The following is a 21,393-nucleotide window of genomic DNA, read 5'->3' as shown; positions in this document are numbered from 1 at the left end:
GGTAGTTCCAGTCTTGTCCCATTCCTGCAACTCCCATACGGACTCAGGAGAGGTGAAGGGCGAGAGCCATGCGTCCTCCGAAACACGACCCTACCAAGCTGCACTGCTTCTTGTCACACTGCTCGTTTATCCCGGAAGCCATCCACACCAGTGTGTGGTATGGAAACACCGTACAGCTGGCGACCGAAGTCAGCGTGAATGCGCCCGGCCCGCCACAAGGAGTCGCTAGAGCGCGACGGGACAAGGACATCCCGGGCCAGCCAAACCCTTCCCTAACCCGGACGACGCTATGCCAACAGTGCACTGCCTCATGGGTCTCCCGGTTGCAGCCGGCTGCGACACAGCCTGGGATCGAACCCGGGTCTGTAGTGACGCCTCAAGCACAGCGATGCAGTGCCTTAGACTGCTGTGTCACTTGGGAGGTCCCTGAATTGTTTTAAAGGGTCATTTTCAAATGAGTTCTATAGCTCTCTCCCTCTTGGCACTTGCTTAACACGATTTGTAGTAGCTCGACTTATTGGCAGAATTTTGTGAAAGAATTGAAAGCATTTTTCCCGATTTAACATTTGCTTAAGAGCATATACAGTGCATTTGGAAAGTATTCAGACCCCTTGGCTTTTTCCACATTTTGTTGCGTTAAGCCTTATTTTAAAATGGATTAAATAAAAGCAATTCCTCATCAATCTACACACAATACCCCATAATGACAATGCGACAAAACAGTTTTTATTTTTTTTATTTTTGTAATTACATACGTTTTTAGACCCTTTGCTATGAGTCTCTAAATGTAGCTCAAGTGCATTCTGTTTCCATTGATCATCCTTCAAATGTTTCTACATCTTGGTTGGAGTCCACCTGTGGTAAATTCATTTGACTGGACATGATTTGGAAAGGCGCACACACACCTGTCTATGTAAGGTCCCACAGTTAACAGTGCATGTCAGAGCAGAAACCAAGCCATGAGGTCAAAGGAATTGTCCGTAGAGCTCCGAGACAGGATTGTGCTGAGGCACAGATTTGGGGAAGGGTACCTTTTGAACACCAAAAGACCAACAATCATATAGGGGCTATCCCAGGCGATCGGAGTAGATGAAAATACTCTAATATAGTTTTATCTATTTTCATTTAAACTTTCTCAACATGAAAAGTAACCACACTAAGCTAAAACGGGAGAATTAAATAGCCATCAATCGACAACAATGTCTGTTCTATTTAAGATTTAACGGTTATTTTTCAAATCTCTTCCAAAAGTAACTCCTATGTACAAATGTTTGGAAGGATATTGAGTGTCATTGTTGAGTGTCCTTATAAGATACATTGTTGGTAAAGCCTGCCTTCAATCATTCAATCAAAACAAGATGATAATTGAATTTTAATGGAGTAGTAGCCTCTGCCTCTGCATTATTTAAACAAGACCATGTTCATGTTCAGTCCATGTGAAACGAGACGTTTTGAAACAGTGAAGGTTCTACCCAAACTATTTCAAAACGTTTACCCATTTAGTGACTACTGAACGCGACACGGACGGTAATGTTACAAATCCTCAGCCTTGTCCTTCCCTTCTCGACCTCTAGGTGAAATTGTGCAGCAAGAAGCTGGAGAGAGCTGAGCAGCTGATTGGTGGGCTGGGTGGCGAGAAGACTCGCTGGAGCGAGACAGCCTTTAACCTTGGGGACCTCTACACCAACCTGACAGGGGACATCCTCATTTCGTCAGCCATCGTAGCCTACCTGGGGGCATTCACCTCCAGCTATAGACAGGTAGGTACACAGTGGTGGTACACACAGGCATCATGAAAGACTGGTACATACTGTAGGTACACACACAGATATACAGGCTCAGAATAGAATATTTAATATTTACCTACTGGTTAAAGTAGGTAAATACAAGGTAGAGACATACAAAGGATATCCTCTTTCATGCCATTATCCAGTCAATACGGGAATTGAAAATAATTCCTGGAGAGAAATTCCATGTTCTTTTCAACTGCCAGGATATTAAATGGAATTGACTCCAACAATGAATGTAAAGGGTGATATTGGATCCTGGTGCCAATGCGCAACAGGTCGTACTTGGACATAGAGTTACAGTGACATACAGGTAAAAACTCAGACATAAATTGATATACAGGTGCGTATATGAACATGCTGGCACAAAGGGACATAAAGAAATATAGTATACAGCACAGGTAGATACTGTACGAATAAAATTGAAAAAAAGGTACATACAGGGACATAGAATCAGTTTGCATGTCAGTGAGCACTTGAGAGAGTGTTTACATCTATGTGCAGCGGGTTTGCCTGTGTGTGTTTTGATGCACTTGGCCTCAGTCAACACTAAGAGCTTTGATGTGACAAAGACGAGAGGACGCCAGATAGTTAAAATATTTAACTTGGATGCTTTTCTATGATGCTCAAAAGGAACTGCATTAAAGAGTCTCCCTCTAAATACGTTATTATTGCTACCCCTGCATCCTCTCACGCAAGTATTTTTAACAACAAACACGAGCCGTCATGAAAAATAGATGACACTGATCAAAACATTGTTGCGATTGTGGGAAATGTTTGTGATTAAAGTAATTATTTTCATGAGCTGACGATATGAAATTCTTACTTTTTGATCTGTGCTCGTGGGATGGTGTGCTCCCATGTCTATTTGTATGTGTTTTCCAGGCTCAGACCGAGGAGTGGATGGAGCTGTGTAAGAGCAGAGACATCCCGTGCTCCAGCAACATGTCCCTGATGAACTCGCTGGGCGAGCCGGTCAAGATCCGCAGTTGGACCATTGCCGGGCTGCCATCGGACAGCTTTTCTGTAGACAATGGCATCATCATCTCGTAAGTCCACAACATAAGCCACATATTACCTCAGCCACCACTTAGAGTACTTTTAGCAACCCCCTCTGGTGATACATGGCAGCCATTGTATGCCAACAGCCTTGCTCAATAGCATATCGACAGATCTTTCACCTAGTTGGCTCGGGGATTCGAACTAGCAACCTTTCAGTTACTGGCCCAACGCTCTTAACCGCTAGGCTGCCTACTTACGTTTCAATCCCACTCACCATGTTCTGTTACCTAATGCAAGAACCATAGGAGGTCTCTCCTGCCGACTGCCTCGGCAGAGCCACACTCGGGGCTCGCAACTAATTTTTTTCCTCACCGTCCCGATGTGCAATTTCAGCATCCCAAACTTAACTTGAACCGTCCCAAACAAAGATTTTCACAAAAATTACACCAACAAAATATTTAAAAAACGGATGAGCGTGCTTTGTAATGTTTCTATAACTATAAATCTATTACTAGTCAAATGTAATGTGGTTTATTGTTTCATAACATTTTTTGTGACCTGCCTTTTAACCAAAATATTACAGATGAGACAGACATTTTCACCTTCCCCTTTAAGCCTGTGAGATTGAGAGTCTGACTAGAATCTGCCTTGTTTCTCTTCCCTAGCAGTTGGAACTCAAACATTGACAAACAACCTAGCTTGTGAACAAAACTACGTAAATAGCTAAGGAACACAAGGACAAAGTCTCTTCATGTGAGCACGCACAGCCCCAAGCCAGGCAGTGTTGCAGCGCGAGGCAGAAATACTTTGCCCGTTTTACAGTGTGCATTTGGTGCAGGTCAGGGAGACAACCATATTATATTGAATACCATAGTAGCTAGCCATAGCCTACAGATAATGCAAATGCCACAGCAACTCCCGACACACGAAACCTCAGCTCCTGGCCGGCGGACCGCAGACAGGCTGGGAGAGAATAAAATGTGCAATCTAATAGGCCTATTTGCCCAACATTGGAGTGATATTCTAATATTATACATTTCCATAACCTAAATAAATACATATGCAATGCCTAGCCAGCTATGTCATTGTTTGAAACCTGGACATTTTACATAGCCTCTCTTACCTTGCTTTTAATAGCCTACAGCCAAAATCCGACCATAGACAAAAAGCTAAGATGACTGAAACCAGCATTTATTCTGTCCAAAGGCAGTAAGGCAAAATCCTATTGTTGCATCTTCAGATATTACTTCTTTCTATGTCTATACCATTAGGCTGAATATCAATCTCTGTCGCATTATAAGAAACGCTGGCATCAGATGTGCGTTTGAGAATGGTGTTCTCCAGTAATAGCATTTTGGAACATTCACGCATATGGCCGAGACAAGTGAACACATTGCTGCGCTTGTAATGTGAATTATTCACAGTTTATCGACTTTTAAGCTACAGTTGAAGTCGGAAGTTTAAACGTATTTGGCTAAGGTGTATGTAAGCTCAGTTTTTCACAATTCCTGACATTTAATCCTAGTAAAAAATCCCTGTTTTAGGTCAGGATGACCACTTTATTTTAAGAATGTGAAATGTCAGAATAAGCGTAGAGAGAATGATTTATTTCAGCTTTTATATCTTTCATCAAGTTCCCAGTGGATCAGAAGTTTACATACACTCAATTAGTATTTGGTAGCATTGCCTTTAAATTGTTTAACTTGGGTCAAATGTTTCGGGTAGCCTTCCACAACCTTCCCGCAATAAGTTGGGTGAATTGTGGCCAATTCCTCCTGACAGAGCTGGTGTAACTGAGTCAGGTTTGTAGGCCTCCTTGCTCGCACACACTTTTTCAGTTCTGTCCACAAATTTTCTATAGGATTGAGGTCAGGACTTTGTGATGGCCACTCCAATACCCTGACTTTGTTGTCCTTAAGCCATTTTGCCACAACTTTGGAAGTATGCTTGGGGTCATTGCTCATTTGGAAGACCCATTTGCAACCAAGATTTAACTTCTGACTGATGTCTTGAGATGTTGCTTCAATATATCCACATACTTTTCCTTCCTCATGATTTTGTGAAGTGCACCAGTCCCTCCTGCAACAAAGCACCCCCACAACATGATGCTGCTGCTTCACGTTTGGGATGGTGTTCTTCGGCTTGCAAGCCCCCCCTTTTTTCCTCCAAACATAACGATTGTCATTATGGCCAAACAGTTATATTTTTGTTTCATCAGACCAGAGGACATTTCTCCAAAAAGTATGATCTTTGTGCCCATGTGCAGTTGCAAACCGTAGTCTTTTCAAACCGTAGCTTTTTTATGGCGGTTTTTGAGCAGTGGCTTTTTCCTTGCTGAGCGGCCTTTCAGATTATGTTGATATAGGACTCGTTGATATAGATACTTTTGTACCTGTTTCCTCCAGCATCTACCAAAGGTCCTTTGCTGTTGTTCTGGGATTGATTTGCACTTTTCACACCAAAGTACGTTCATCTCTAAGAGACAGAACGGGTCTCCTTCCTGAGCGGTATGACGGCTGCGTGGTCCCATGGTGTTTATACTTGCGTACTATTGTTTGTACAGATGAACGTGGTACCTTCAGGCATTTGGAAACTGCTCCCACGGATGAACCAGACAATTTTTCTTCTGAGGTCTTGGCTGATTTCTTTAGATTTTCCCATGATGTCAAGCAAAGAGGCACTGAGTTTGAAGGTAGGCCTTGAAATACATCCACAGGTACACCTCCAATTGACTCAAATGATGTCAATTAGCCTATCAGAAGCTTCTAAAGCCATGACATCATTTCCGGATTTGTCCATGCTGTTTAAAGGCATAGTCAACTTAGTCTATGTAAACTTCTGACCCACTTGAATTGAAATAATCTATCTGTAAACAATTGTTGAAATATTACTTGTGTCATGCACAAAGTAGATGTCCTAACCGACTTGCCGAACCTAGAGTTTGTTATAGTTTGTTAACAAGAAATTTGTGGAGTGGTTGAAAAATTTGTTTAATGACTTCAACCTAAGTGTATGTAAACTTTCGACTTCAACTATAAATGTTGTGATCTGTTTCAACCTTGTCTTTGTGTTTAAACATTTTACTATCGAACCACTGTTATATCTTTTTCTGGCTTACCGTCCCGCATCTGTCCCAACATCTGTTTTGAACCATCCTTGGCATCATTTTTATCGTCCCCAGAATGACGGGACTCCTTTAATTTCGAGCCCAGGCCACACTGTCCTCCCAGTGTGAGTGTGTGTGTGCCTGTGCGTGTGTGTCATGTTGTGCCTAACTGTTCTCTTCGTGTTTGTGTGTTTGTGTGTGTGCAGCAATGCCCGACGGTGGCCCCTGATGATCGACCCCCAGGGCCAGGCAAACAAGTGGGTAAAGAACATGGAGAAGGCCAACAGTCTGCACATCATCAAACTGAGCGACGGAGACTTTGTGCGCACCCTGGAGAACTGCATACAGTTTGGCACACCAGGTGAACTCCCATAGCCTAGAATCCAAATTATATTTTGAAGTGGAACTATGGTTAAACTGAGCACATGAGTTTGGATGCCAGACTAAAACCACTAGCCTCTGGTTGGTGCAGTACTCCTGGTCACATGAAGGGGTCTCCCGTCACCACAATAACAGATACAGATGTGAATCTGTATTCAGGATCAGAGAACACAGAAATGTGATGTGGTGGTGGGCATTTGTTTCTCTATTCTTAAGGGCGAGAGTTTTAATGATACTTACAGTTTTAGATACATTTATATCTACACCCCCAGGACCCTTGGGATGGAGTAAACATAGGCTACTGCATAGAAATAGATTCAATGTATATTCGCTACTGTACATCAAATTAGATGTGTGTTCAACTAAGTGTGTTGGTTGAACCCTTGGTTAAATCCATGTGTCTTTGCGGGAAGAGGGAAGCTGACTACCATCTCTGTGGGTAGATGGATGCAATCTTTTTTAGATTAACATGTTTGGTTGGTTGTTTGTGTTGTTCTCTCTTTGTTAAATACGTCCCTCGAGTTTTAGCCCTGGGGTGGATTTGCATTGCCTCAATTCCCACCGCCATCGTATAGACTTGACTGTTGTGCCCTCAGTATTTATTTGTTTTACAAAACTGCGTAGAAAATGTAACCCTTGCAACGAAGAACCATATGTGCTTTTAAAAAAATGCTGATATTGTTAAATATTTATTTTTAAATTGGGGGGGGGGTGTGAATACCACATCAAATGTCATTTTTTCCTCTTACTTTTTATAATGATTCATGTGGTTTTTCATCTGTATGATTTCAATTGTTCACAATAACAAACAAACAAGCTTTTACCAATCCAGTAGCTCTTGTCGCGGCATAGGCTGGGAGAGCGATACAAAGCACAAATATAAAAACAAAGCCCAACTCGGGTTAGCTGTCAGGTCAATATGTACTTGCAGACAACAGGAACAGCATTTACATATGCTGTGTCCTTGTATCTGGTATTGATATTTTTTGATATTTTATTTGGATCCCTATTAGCTGTTGCAAAAGCAGCAAATCAAGTCACATACACATGGTTAGCAGATGTTAATGCGAGTGTAGCGAAATGCTTGTGCTTCTAGTTCCGACAATGCAGTAATAACCAACGAGTAACCTAACAATTTCACAACAACTACCTTATACACACAAGGGTAAAGGGATGAAGAATATGTATATAAAAATATATGAATGAGTGATGGTACAGAACGGCATAGGCAAGATGCAGTAGATGGTATAGAGTACAGTATATACATATGAGATGAGTAATGTAGGGTATGTTAACATTATATTAAGTGGCATTGTTTAAAGTGGCTAGTGATCCATTTTTTACATACATTTTTCCATTATTAAAGTGGCTTGAGTTGAGTCAGTATGTTGGCTGCAGCCACTCAATGTTAGTGGTGGCTGTTTAACAGTCTGATGGCCTTGAGATAGCTGTTTTCCAGTCTCTCGGTCCCTGCTTTGATGCACCTGTACTGACCTCGCCTTCTGGATGATAGCGGGGTGAACAGGCAGTGGCTCGGGTGGTTGTTGTCCTTGATGATCTTTATGGCCTTCCTGTGACATCGGGTGGTGTAGGTGTCCTGGAGGGCAGGTAGTTTGCCCCCGGTGATGCGTTGTGCAGACCTCACTACCCTCTGGAGAGCCTTACGGTTGTGGGCGGAGCAGTTGCCGTACCAGGCGTTGATACAGCCCGACAGGATGCTCTCGATTGTGCATCTGTAAATGTTTGTGAGTGCTTTTGGTGACAAGCCGAATTTATTCAGCCACGCTGTCTGTTGTGGGTGGACCAATTCAGTTTGTCCATGATGTGTACGCCGAGGAACTTAAAACTTACTGCCCTCTCCACTACTGTCCCGTCAATGTGGATAGGGGTTGCTCCCTCTGCTGTTTCCTGAAGTCCACGATCATCTCCCTTGTTTTGTTGACGTTGAGTGTGAGGTTATTTTCCTGACACCACACTCCGAGGGCCCTCACCTCCTCTCTGTAGACCGTCTCGTTGTTGTTGGTATTCAAGCCTACCATTGTAGTGTCGTCTGCAAACTTGATGATTTAGTTGGAGGCGTGCATGGCCACGCAGTCGTGGGTGAACAGGGAGTACAGGAGAGGGCTCAGAACGCACCCTTGTGGGGCCCCAGTGTTGAGGATCAGCGGGGTGGAGATGTTGTTACCTACCCTCACCACCTGGGGGCGGCCCATCAGGAAGTCCAGTACCCAGTTGCACAGGGCGGGGTCGAGACCCAGGGTGATGGGTGATGAGTTTGACGATGAGTTTGGAGGGTACTATGGTGTTAAATGCTGAGCTGTAGTTGATGAACAGCATTCTCACATAGGTATTCCTCTTGTTCAGATGGGTTAGGGCAGTGTGCAGTGTGGTTGCGATAACGTCGTCTGTGGACCTATTGGGGCGGTAAGCAAATTGGAGTGGGTCTAGGGTGTCAGGTAGGGTGGAGGTGATATGGTCCTTGACTAGTCTCTCAAAGCACTTCATGATGACGGAAGTGAGTGCTACGGGGCGGTAATTTAGCTCAGTTACCTTAGCTTTCTTGGGAACAGGAACAATGGTGGCCCTCTTGAAGCATGTGGGAACAGCAGCCTGGGATAAGGTTTGATTAAATATGTCTGTAAACACACCAGCCAGCTGGTCTGCGCATGCTCTGAGGATGCGGCTGGGAATGCCGTCTGGTCCTGCAGCCTTGTGAGGGTTAACACGTTTAAATGTTTTACTCACGTCGGCTGCAGTGAAGGAGAGTCCGCAGTTTTTGGTAGCGGGCCGTGTCAGTGGCATTGTATTGTCCTCAAAGCGAGCAAAGAAGTTGTTTAGTCTGTCTGGGAGCAAGACATCCAGGTCCGCGATGGGGCTGGTTTTCTTTTTGTAATTTGTGATTGACTGTAGACCCTGCCACACACCTCTTGTGTCTGAGCCGTTGATTTGCGACTACTTTGTCTCTATACTGACGCTTAGTTTGTTTGATTGCCTTGCGGAGGGAATAGCTACACTGTTTGTATTCGGTCATGTTTCCGGTCACCTTGCTCTGGTTAAAAGCAGTGGTTCGCGCTTTCAGTTTCGCGCGAATGCTGCCATCAATTCACCGTTTATGGTTTGCGAATGTTTTAATAGTTGCTGTGTGTACGACATCGCCGATGCACTTGCTAATAAACTCGCTCACCGAATCAGCGTATTCATCAATGTTATTGTTTGACGCAGTGCGGAACATATCCCAATCCACGTGATCGAAGCAATCTTGAAGCGTGGAATCAGATTGGTCGGACCAGCGGTGAACAGACCTGAGCGCGGGAGCTTCCTGTTATAGTCTCTGTCTATAGGCTGGGAGCAACAAAATGGAGTCGTGGTCAGCTTTTCCAAAAGGAGGGCGGGGGAGGGCCTTATATGCGTTGCAGAAGTTAGAATAACAATGATTTAGAGTTTTACCAGCCCTGGTAGCACAATCGATATGCTGATAGAATTTAGGGAGTCTTGTTTTCAGATTAGCCTTGTTAAAATCCCCAGCTACAATGAATACATCCTCAGGATATGTGGTTTCCAGTTTAAATAGAGTCAAATAAAGTTTGTTCAGGGCCGTCGATGTGTCTGCTTGGGGGAAATATATGCAGCTGTTATTATAATCGAAGAGAATTCTCTTGGTAGAAGAGAATTCTCTCGGTCGACATTTGAGTGTGAGGATTTCTAAGTCAGGTGAACAGAAGGACAGCTACTCTTCCTGGGGTCCACACAAAACATGAAACATGACATAATACATTACTTTAATAGACAAGAACGGCTCGAGGACAAACTACATAAATTTAACCTCTCTCAGCCAGTGAAACTGCAGGGCGCCAAATTCAAAACAACAGAAATCCCATCATTTAAATTCCTCCAGCATACAAGTATTTTACACCATTTTAAAGCTACACTTGTTGTAAATCCAGCCAAAGTGTCCGATTTCAAAAAGGTTTTACGACGAAAGCACACCAAACGATTATGTTAGGTATGAGCCAAGTCACAGAAAAAGACAGCCATTTTTCCAGCTAAAGAGAGCATTAACAAAAAGCAGAAATAGAGATGAAATGAATCACTAACCTTTGATAATCTTCATCAGATGACACTCATAGGACTTCATGTTACACAATACATGTATTTTTTGTTCGGTAAAGTACATATTTATATCCAAAAATCTGAGTTTAGGCAAGACGCTACTGTATCACTTGGCAAAAAGCCTGAAAAATGCAGAGCGCCAAATAAAAATGAATTACTATGAAAATTACTATAAAATCAAACTTTCATTAAATCACACATGAAATCACACATGAAAGATACCAAATTAAAACTACACTGGTTGTGAATCCAGCCAACATGTCAGAATTCAAATAGGCTTTTCGGTGAAAGCATACGATGCTATTATCTGAGAATAGCACAATAGTAAACAAAGGGAGAAGCATATTTCAAGCCTGCAGGCGTGACACAAAACACAGAAATAAAAATATAATTAATGCCTTACCTTTGACGAGCTTCTGTTGTTGGCACTCCAATATGTCCCATAAACATCACAAATGGTCCTTTTGTTTGATTAATTCCGTCGATATAAATCCAAAATGTCCATTTATTTGGTGCGTTTGATCCAGAAAAACACAGGTTCCAACTTGCTCAAACGTGACGACAAAATATCTCAAAGATTACCTGTAAACTTTGCCAAAAAATGTCAAACTACTTTTGTAATATAACTTTAGGTATTTTTTAACGTTAATAATCGATAAAATTGAAGATGGGATGATCTGTGTCAAAATACAGGATTAAAACCAACCGTAGCATGCCCTCAACCTATTTCTCAAGACTGTTGACATCCAGTGGAAGCCGTAGGAACTGCAAGCAAGTCACTTAGAAATCTGGTTTCCCAATGAAAACCCATTGAAAAGAGAGTGACCTCAAAAAAAAAATTTGGAATGGTTTGTCCTTGGGGTTTCGCTTGCTAAATAAGTTCTGTTATACTCACAGACATGATTCAAACTGTTTTAGAAACTTCAGAATGTTTTCTATCCAAATCTACTAATAATATGCATATCTTATCTCCTGGGGATGAGTAGCTGGCAGTTTAATTTGGGTATGCTTGTCATCCAAACGTGAAAATGCTGCCCCCTACCCTAGAGAAGTTAAAAAAGACACACGTAGCCTACATATCAATTCTAAGGGTACAAATAGTCTGGAGAGAAACAGAACTGTGTGTTATGTTCGCCTCCCATTTGCTCCTCCTGTATATTGCTTTTCATACATGTATTTCACTGTAAATGCCCATTCTATATCTCTCTATTCAACTCATTATTATTATGAGAAAATGCATTTTGTCTCTTAATCACATCCACGATAGCCTATCCAAAGGCAAAGTGCAGAAAAGAAATAGGCATCCCCAGTGGAATGATGAAGACATAGGAGCAAAAGTTTCTGTATTACATAACTAATGACCAGTAATTGTCTGCTAGGAAGCGTAGTACCATGGTCCTTGAGGGTCCTATAATGGAGTGTCACGGTGCTAAACAGAGGATTTTGGAAGGGGGAGCAGGTGTATTACAGAGTGGTCTATAATTTGCCAAGTGTGGTCTAACCTGGAAATAAACCGTTTTACAACTAAAAGTTGCAAACACAACACTTTTCCCAGAGGGTAAAATGTGTATGTTTTTACATATTTTGTTCTAATCCATTTTGCACTCATTTATCTGGTCAGTATTATTGAACAAAGCCCTATTGTTTTGTCAGTGCTCCTGGAGAACATTGGTGAGGAGCTGGATGCCATTCTGGAGCCCCTGCTGCTGAAGCAGACCTTCAAGCAGGGCGGTGCCATCTGCATCCGCCTGGGAGACTCCACTATCGAGTATGCCCCGGACTTCCGTTTCTACATCACCACCAAGCTCCGCAACCCCCACTACCTGCCCGAAACTTCTGTTAAGGTTAGACTACCATAGAACGCACACACACACACACATACGTGCAACACACACAGAGAGGAGGGAGGAACATATGCACACACACACGCAAACTGATTTGTAACATGCCTCCGTTATACTTTATTGTTGAAGGTGGATTCATAGCAAAATAATTCTTATTTACAGATGTTGTCAAATACAGTATTGGCACCCTAGCACATTTCAGTATTTCTTTTAAAATAAGTTAATATAATAATAAAAAATTGGTGTTCGCATGTATTTGTTTGATTTACAAGTACAAAATTGAGTTACAAAAAAAACTGCACAGGACCAAAAAAAAACATTCAAAACAAATTTAAAGAGAAAACAGATCATTCTGCTCTCCATTGTAATATGGACCTGTATTTTATAATATCTGTAATTAGGATAATTCATCCCTTTTTTAATACAATGAAATACAACACAAACAGTTTTGTGAATAAGTAACAGCCGTAGATGACAACTCTGTTTATAATTTATGATCACTGTACTGGATTTGAGCAATTATACTAAAGCATGTACACACATGGCTAAGATAACCAATTTAGGCAATTGCATTTGAAGGAAACTAGCCATCGAGCTCCATAGGGGTTGAACTTGCGAGGCTTCATTTCAAAGCGAGGCCTCACTATCACATCTACCTCCTTAGAACGACGACACCTGTCTGCATGGACTCTGTTCTTCCCCAAGTGTGACTTTACAGTATGTGTGTTTCTATCCATAGCCGAGCAGCACATGTGCCTGAGGCAGGTGTAACTTTCTTCTAATGAGCCTTTACTGCTCATTCATGCTTCCCAGAGCTCACTGGCATGCAGATGTGCAATCTTGTGCTGTATGTGCTAAGGGAAGTGAAAATGATACAATGCAGAATTATAGGGGAGTCTGGCTATACCTTTCTCCTTCCTCATGTAGTCTTTAGAAACTGTATCTGCTCCATACAAAATGGCTGAGCATCGTCGTAGCATTAGAGCATAGTCTATGATTAAAATAGGCCTCTTATTTTAAAATGAAAATTGTAACATTCAGACTTTGAAATGGTGTTCTAAACATCAAATATGGTACTGCTCTTAGAACAAAACTGTACACCAGATCCACTGTACTTAATAATTGCAGTGCTTTTCAGACAGAGTTTCAGACAGCTGCTTCGAAAGTATGATATCTCTCTCAAAGAGGGAAGGGAGCGAAGTTTACAGCGGGTTACGCACTGCAGTTTCAGGGAAACAGCACTTGAGCAAAGATGCATTTACCACCCAACACACATCAGCCAATCACTCAATATTGTCCCATTTAATGTAGCAACACCAATACAAGCAAGTGAGTGTGTGTCCTCGGGCAGGCCCCCAGAAAAAGCAATTTTCAGATAATGCACATATAAAGTGAATGGCATTATGGAGAAAAAAAGGCATTACCAAGGATCGCATTTCAAGCATCTATTTGCAGGGCCACCCGCCTGTTTTTTATAGGCCCCCATTAAATAGATTCAGCTCATTTTTTACGAGCACACTTTTTCCTGACTGCCTACAGTACACTCTCATGATAGGCTCTCATTCTTCCCATCGAGCCATATTTGAAACACAATACCTCCAATCGGAGCAGGCCCAGCGCCGGCGCCAGAACTAATCAGTTCGATGGGCCTTTGATTTCCATGAGCGGGCACGTTTTTTCACGGGAACTCCATATGTGTGCACGAGCTTGCGTGCCATAGGCAGCTTGTGAGTTTCACGTTGGGGAAGCTTTCAATTTATCCTACCATTACTACCAATCTGCGTGCCAGTTTCATTTCAATAATAACGTTTTTTGTTTCTCAAAATCATTGTCAAATGGTTAATCGATACAATTCTGCCATTTGGACACATTGATACATGATTATCCATTGGCAGCTAAAGAAACGAGCGCATAGAACTCAGAGATAGCCTATAGGCCAATGCAGAAGTAACCCTATAACTTAATCATCAATTAAGTAAAATACATAGGCCTAAAGCCGACAAGTAAAAACAGTAGAACATATTTCACAATCATCTCTCTACTCCGCCTGTCTGCCCCTCTTTCTTCCTTTCTGTCTTGACTTGAGCTATTGCTGGTGAAGTACAACATTGTATCAAATCATCAACTGTGTCAGCCTGAAGCTGTCGCCAGCAAACTTGCAACATTGCATCAGCTAGCCTATTCACGAGTCAGTGAGCTCGGGACAAACAGCAGTTTTTTATGATGTTTTCACTGGATATAGGGAATCAGTCTGGAGGAAACCTGGCACCATCCCTACAGTGAAGCATGGTGGTGGCAGCATCATGCTGTGGGGATGTTTTTAGCGGCAGGGACTGGGAGACTAATTAGGAATGAGGCAAAGATGTACAGAGAAAAGTAGAGAGAGATGCTTGATGAAAACCTGCTCCAGAGCACTCAGGACCTCAGACTGGGGTGAAGGTTCACCTTCCAATAGGACAATGACCCTATCCACGCAGACAAAACAACGCAGGAGTGGCTTTGGGACAAGTCTCTGAATGACCTTGAGTGGACCAGCCAGAGCCCAGACTTGAACCCGATCGAACATCTCTGGAAAGACCTGAAAATAGCTGTGCAGCGACGCTCCCCATCCAACCTGACAGACCTTGAGGATCTGCAGAGAAGAATGGCATAAACTCCTCAAATACAGGTGTGCCAAGCTTGTAGCATCATACCCAAGAAGTATTGAGGCTGTAATCATTGCCAAAGGTGCTTCAACAAAGTACTGAGTAAAGGGTCTGAATACTTATGATATTTATGGTAAATGTGATATTTCCGTTTTTTATTTTCTATAAATTAGCAAACTTTTTTTTTTTTTACTGTTTTTGTTTTGTCATTAGGGGGTATTGTGTGTAGATTAATGAGGGGAAAAAATAACAATTTAATACATTTTAGAATAAGACTGTAACTTAACAAAATGTGGAAAAAGTCAAGGGGTCTGAATACTTTCCGAATGCACTGTACGTTCCCAGTCAGTAGTGTTTTGGATGTATGGGTAGGCTACTCCCGTGGATAGGCATTGAGTTGGACATAACAGGTTTTTTATTGAATGAACATCCCCTGATCAATCCATCCCTATGTTTTAAATTTTTCGTTGTAAAATTACTGTGTTATTATTATGATATAACACCTGTTGTGATCGGCACATTTCAGTGATGAATAGGCTTTGTAAATCACCTTGTCATCTATCCATCATTCTATTGACATGGACATCTGTAAATTATTTATCCAAAACATTGTAACATCTCATTTGTATGCTGGTATATTGTGTCAGATTTTTTAAAATAAAAATAGTGTCAGAACATTTTGTTGCAAAATGATTTCATAGGATAGCTACAAGTGCACAATGATTGCAGTGCCAGTGCACTCAGTGGTTCCCCCAGTGATGTCTCTACAAATGCACAGAAAAAGTCGTTTTAGGGGTGAAATTAGATTACTATTGGTTGTGAATAGGCTACTGGGTGGTTGTTGAGTTGTTTTGTAACGGTTGTTTGCCCTGCAAAAAAAATTCAAATACACCTTTTAAGCCAGGCCAAAGGAACTGCAGGGAGCGCAGATTTGATTATTTTTTGAAAATGGCAGCTCCGGGATATATACAGGCTTTGAGAGTCTTTACCACCAGCTGAGCAGGCCTTGGCATTAATAGAAATGCAATTAGATGCCTGGAGAAGTGCACTCATTTATTAGAGCGAGGAGTAGATACCAGATACCAGCTTTTAACCTCTAGGATAGTAGGTTCTAAGGACTGGGTGTGTGGGTTGAGATGTGCTCACTTCTCTCGCTTGTGATAGAGGAAAAAGGCTATTGCTGTAGCTTTAAAAAAAGGCTATTACAGTAGCTTAAGGTGAAAGTTACCACTGTGGGATTGGATAGTAGTGAAGTGCGAACCATTAAATGAGCACACCTAAAGGAGATATTTTTCTCTCTCTCTCACACTCACAAACACACGTTTGCAGGTTAGTCATTTAGCAGACGCTCTTATCCAGAGGAGGAATTAGGGTTAAGTGCCTTACTCAAGGGCACATCGACAGATTGTTCACCTTGTCGGCTCTGGGATTCGAACCAGCGGCCAACTGCCACCCCACACACTACTGTAAACTCTATAGTGATGTTTGTCATTTGTGAAGGCTGATGTATTGTGTTTGTTTGCCCTATACTGTGTGTGTGTACTATAGGTGACTCTACTGAACTTTATGATCACCCCCGAGGGCATGCAGGACCAGCTGCTGGGCATTGTGGTGGCCAGGGAGAGGCCTGACCTGGAGGAGGAGAAACAGGCCCTCATATTGCAGGGGGCCGAGAACAAGAGGTAATTGCTTAGTGCAGGGGTGTCAAGCTTATTCCATGGAGGGCCTAGTGTCTGTTGGTTTTGAGTTTTTTCTTTCAATTAAGACCTAGACAACCAGGTGAGGGGAGTTCCTTACTAATCTGTGTCTTAGAGAGAGAGAGAGCACATGTAAAGATGGGTTTTTGTTTGATAGAAATCTGCATTGGCAAAAGTTAATGTCATAGGCTACGTCACATGATCACCAGAGACGTTTGATTTAAGCAATACCAATAAATACATTTTTTTTTAATTAAAAAAGGAAATCATGGTCAACAAATGGGGGAGTTCCAATCATTCAGTCTGTTCAAACAAAGGAACAGGTAGCAGAGTAGACTCTGGTACTAATCACATGACCTTTCCACCCCCTCCCCCCAGGCAGCTGCAGGAGATCGAGGACAAGATCCTGGAGGTGCTGTCCTCTTCAGAGGGCAACATCCTGGAGGATGAGACGGCCGTCAAGATCCTCTCCTCGTCTAAGGTTCTGGCCAACGAGATCTCGGAGAAGCAGGCCATCGCCGAGGTGACGGAGGTGAAGATCGACGAGACGCGCATGGGTTACACTCCCATCGCTGTGCACTCTGCCATCCTCTTCTTCTCCATCGCAGACTTGGCCAACATCGAGCCCATGTACCAGTACTCGCTCACCTGGTTCATCAACCTCTTCATCGCTTCCATCGACAACTCGGACAAGAGTGACATCCTGGACAAGAGGTAGCTAGCTAATTAGCAAATTGTGATGAAAATATTTTTGGCGGAATGCAAATATTGCAGACAGTGTGTTTTTTGATTAGCACACAGTATTAAGCGTGTCATGGATGCTGAAAGTTAGTAAGCGGAAGTGTTCCATTGAAGTCAATTGACATTTTTAAACATGGTCTAGCATAGGACAAATAAGCTTGAATGTCAGTGCATTCATATACTCTGCATAAATATGGCCCCAAAGAGTGATGAAAATAGGAAATAAAAAGTAGATGAACCACTCGTTCAAGTGAGTGAGCTCCCCACCCCTTCCTATCCTTACGGTAACTAATCGGTTGTCTGTGGGGTTGTCACAGACAAAGACATTGCTGGTTACATAGCTGTAGCCTATTGACACATTACTGTCCGGCCTGGCAGTGTCTTTGTCTGATGGCCTTTAAAAGTTGTGAATACTGCTTGCTCCTTTAACCTAAGTGTAAACACTGAATCCAAAATGGACGCCTAGTGCATTGACAGACACATCACAACACACTAGCTCGAAGCAGACTGCAGAACAGGTCACAGTCCTAGAGTCCTAGCAGCCCTAATCAACAATTATGTTTGATTTAATGCAGTGGCATCACTCAGAGAGATGTAATGGCCACTTCGTGAGATAAATGCAGTAGGGGGGAGGGGGTTCCATCATAACCCACTAAATCTATTGTCTGCATAATGAGTAGAAGTGATGGCAGATGAGAATAACTGTCAATGCAGCATGTAGCCTAACTAATAAATGACTTGTTGCAGGTCTGCTCCATAATTTGCATGGGCAATGTTTTAGCTCTTGCCAAATGATGGGTTTTTGGTACCGTAGCCACTTTGAATGATTGACAAAGCATTGACCAAGCTATATCATTGGCTACTGTTAAACCTATCAAACATGTATTTTTTTACTAGGGACAGATACAAGTAGGCTACATTGACATATTGTAACGAACCGTCAGAAGTGTTGAACCATAGCAGACCTTTGCAGAACATAGTTGTATTATGCAGTTTATTTTAATATACCAACTTTTCAAATACTGGAGGTAGTTGACTATAGTGAATCAACTATTGTCAACTATTTCCTTCGATATTCAAATACAGGTCTCAGAAAAACAAAATCATATTTTTATGTATTTGAATATATGCAAGTTATTTGAACGCAAAACACATATTTATCTGATGGCTGCCAACTATTTTATGAAGAACCAAAATACAGTTAGTTGAATCAGTCTAAATATATTATAAGCATATGGTTTGGAGGGCTCTTGAATAGAAATGTAGCCTAGCTAGAATAAAATACATGATGGACGTGAATAACCTCAACATTAGAGTAGACCACTTTTGTAGCTTGAAAATGACTAACACATTCATGTTCATTATAAGTGAGACATACGGTAATACAGCAACACTTCACATGAAGTCCCTATACATGTGTAGTAACGTTGCTTATTACAATAGCAACGTTGTCGTTATATAGGACTTAGGAAATTGCTTTAATTGCATAATAACGGAGATATTACATTATTACATTGGAATAAGGAACAGTGACTATTCCTTCTGTGTACAGTAGTTGCAAAAACTCTCCTCTCATTGCTATGCGATTAAAATGCAATTACCAAAGTATTATGTAACAACATGCTAATAAAATGTTGCTCAAAAACTATATACAGTTTTTTTACACATGCATAACAACAGTTTAATGTTGTGTTACTGAGAATGCTAACAGTAACAAAATATTGCTATTAGGAAACTAAATATCTCAAAACTGCCTTATTGAATCAACTACAACCATGGTAGGTGTACAATCATGTTAGCGTGTATTCTGAGTAAACTATCCCTTTAAAGATGGTATAGTGTTTGAAACAAGAGCACTTAGCCTTAGATGAACAAAGAGGTTCAAAGTCGTTTTTGCTACCTGTCCAACTTGCTGTTTGCAATGTTTGCAAGTGGCTTTGAATTACTCTGCAGTATTTTCAGGCATCATACAATTAATTGCAGCTTTCCACCTTTTCAGTGGCATGTTGAAAGAGTCATACAGTATTTGAGCGTCACAACTTATTCAAACTTTCAAAGTATATTTGGTTAATTGGTTTGACTTGATTATGTTAATTAACATAAATACATTTAGCATCGTTTTACATTTAGCATCCTCCAAGAATACAAGTGGCATGACGTTGGCCTGTTGGGGGAGGTTTATGACCCCTTTAAATGCCTTTCCCCTTTTCTCTCTCTCTACTCTATAGAGTTGACTCTTGTAAAGCCTTTGTAACATAGCGAGTCTGGTAACATCGAAAGGTGGGAAACGGAACCATATTTCGGTAATCCAACCAGTTGAAAATATGCGTTGGTACTTAATGAATATGATCTCAGATCAGTTGTTGTCTGAGACATTACTACTCATGACAGGAATAGTAATGATAAACTGTATCTTGGAAAGTCGACACATTCTAGTTATCAGATTCACATGGAATTGTTGTGCAATTTGGAAGGGGGTGGAGACAATCACAAAGACAGGTGAAACAGATCAGGGTGTGACAGTAAACTTAAGATGACGGACGAACAGGTGGAAACTATTGATTTTCAAAGGGCTCACCGTTTCGGTGGCAGAGCAGAGGGAAGACCCCGTCCGATCGTTGCTATGCTAAGCCACTACAAAATGAAAATTGCCTTGTTAAAACAGGGTTTGGGAATTGAAGAACACCCATTCTCTATTCATGAACAATTTCCCCATGAAATAATGGAGAGACGACGTGCCCTGTACCCCACTTTCAAAAGGCTCTGAGCAGAGAAGCAGAATGTTAATCTTGTGGTCGATAAATTATATGTAAACAACTAAATGTTCAAGGACTCAAAGATTACAACGTGGCTGTGAGTGATAGCTACCTCCAGTTGAAGTAGTCCCCGATACATATTTGCACCGCATTACGCAGTACAAATATGGATTAATATGTTTTTACCCAAAACATTTTTTGGGCATAATGGACTTTTTTATTAGATATTTTTTTCATGCAGTAAGGAACCGTAGACTATGTGGACTTAAAATAAGGTTGGATTTATGGTAATGCAGAATGGGTATGATGAATTTATACTTTTTCTATTCAAGCAATATGAAACTTTGGATTATATGGACTTAAATAATATCAATTTTTGATTTAGGGGAAGGCGAAGATGGGTAAGTGTGACCTTTTTTCTTTGAATGTTTTATTATTTAATTTGAAGATTGTACATTATAAATACAAAGGTTGTTTTTAGTTTTAGTTTTACATGGCCTAATTGTAGAGGTTGGGTATGTTATTACTTAAAAAGCTGTTATATAGTGTGGGCCTTGTTCGCGGATGTGAACTTAGTAAATATGAATAGATTTATTGTAAGGATAAAGGATTATAGAATTAAAAACCTGCCTAGGTTCTCAATTGGAATAGGCCAATAAGATCCTAAAATAATTGGGGTCATTACCCTTTTACATTTAAAAAAATTAATCTCAATATAAAAATGTAAACAATGATTATTTTTCCGATACACACCGGCAAATGGATTAGGTTTTGTCAACAGGTTTGTTGTCTCTATTAGTGTGTGGCGGGCTGGTTAACACTGGGATAAACTGATTAAAGTTAACGGTAGAACCAACATAATAACTGGCTTATGGAAGCACTTCTCTATGCCAGATAGAGGTATATTGGTGATTCTACACCTGCATTGCTTGCTGTTTGGGGTTTTAGGCTGGGTTTCTGTACAGCACTTCGAGATATTAGCTGATGTACGAAGGGCTATATAAAATAAACTTGATTTGATTTGATATTATATACACTGCTCAAAAAAATAAAGGGAACACTTAAACAACACAATGTAACTCCAAGTAAATCACACTTCTGTGAAATCAAACTGTCCACTTAGGAAGCAACACTGATTGACAATAAATTTCACATGCTGTTGTGCAAATGGAATAGACAACAGGTGGAAATTAGCAAGAAAAAAAAATGACCTCCAGCAGGCCACAAATGTGCATGTGTCAGCATATGGTCTCACAAGGGGTCTGAGGATCTCATCTCGGTACCTATTGGCAGTCAGGCTACCTCTGGCGAGCACATGGAGGAT

General features: G+C 41.4%; 1 protein-coding gene across 1 annotated transcript in view; it reads left to right on the top strand.

The window, feature by feature from the left end:
• The window catches only part of dnah7 (dynein, axonemal, heavy chain 7), a 212,557-nt gene that overhangs the window by 137,829 nt on the left and 53,335 nt on the right, over window positions 1–21,393 (top strand). Inside the window, exons 48-53 of the mRNA XM_055879049.1 lie at window positions 1,575–1,760; window positions 2,673–2,836; window positions 6,102–6,256; window positions 12,040–12,230; window positions 16,424–16,557; window positions 16,951–17,286. Coding sequence (XP_055735024.1) covers window positions 1,575–1,760; window positions 2,673–2,836; window positions 6,102–6,256; window positions 12,040–12,230; window positions 16,424–16,557; window positions 16,951–17,286 — 1,166 coding nt within the window. The remainder of the gene's footprint in view (window positions 1–1,574; window positions 1,761–2,672; window positions 2,837–6,101; window positions 6,257–12,039; window positions 12,231–16,423; window positions 16,558–16,950; window positions 17,287–21,393) is intronic.

The sequence above is a fragment of the Salvelinus fontinalis genome, chromosome 23 (genome assembly GCF_029448725.1).
Source record: "Salvelinus fontinalis isolate EN_2023a chromosome 23, ASM2944872v1, whole genome shotgun sequence".
Classification (NCBI taxonomy): Eukaryota; Metazoa; Chordata; class Actinopteri; order Salmoniformes; family Salmonidae; genus Salvelinus; species Salvelinus fontinalis.
The sequence above is the reverse complement of the archived record's forward strand: the minus strand, read 5'-3'. Positions and strand labels throughout refer to the sequence as shown.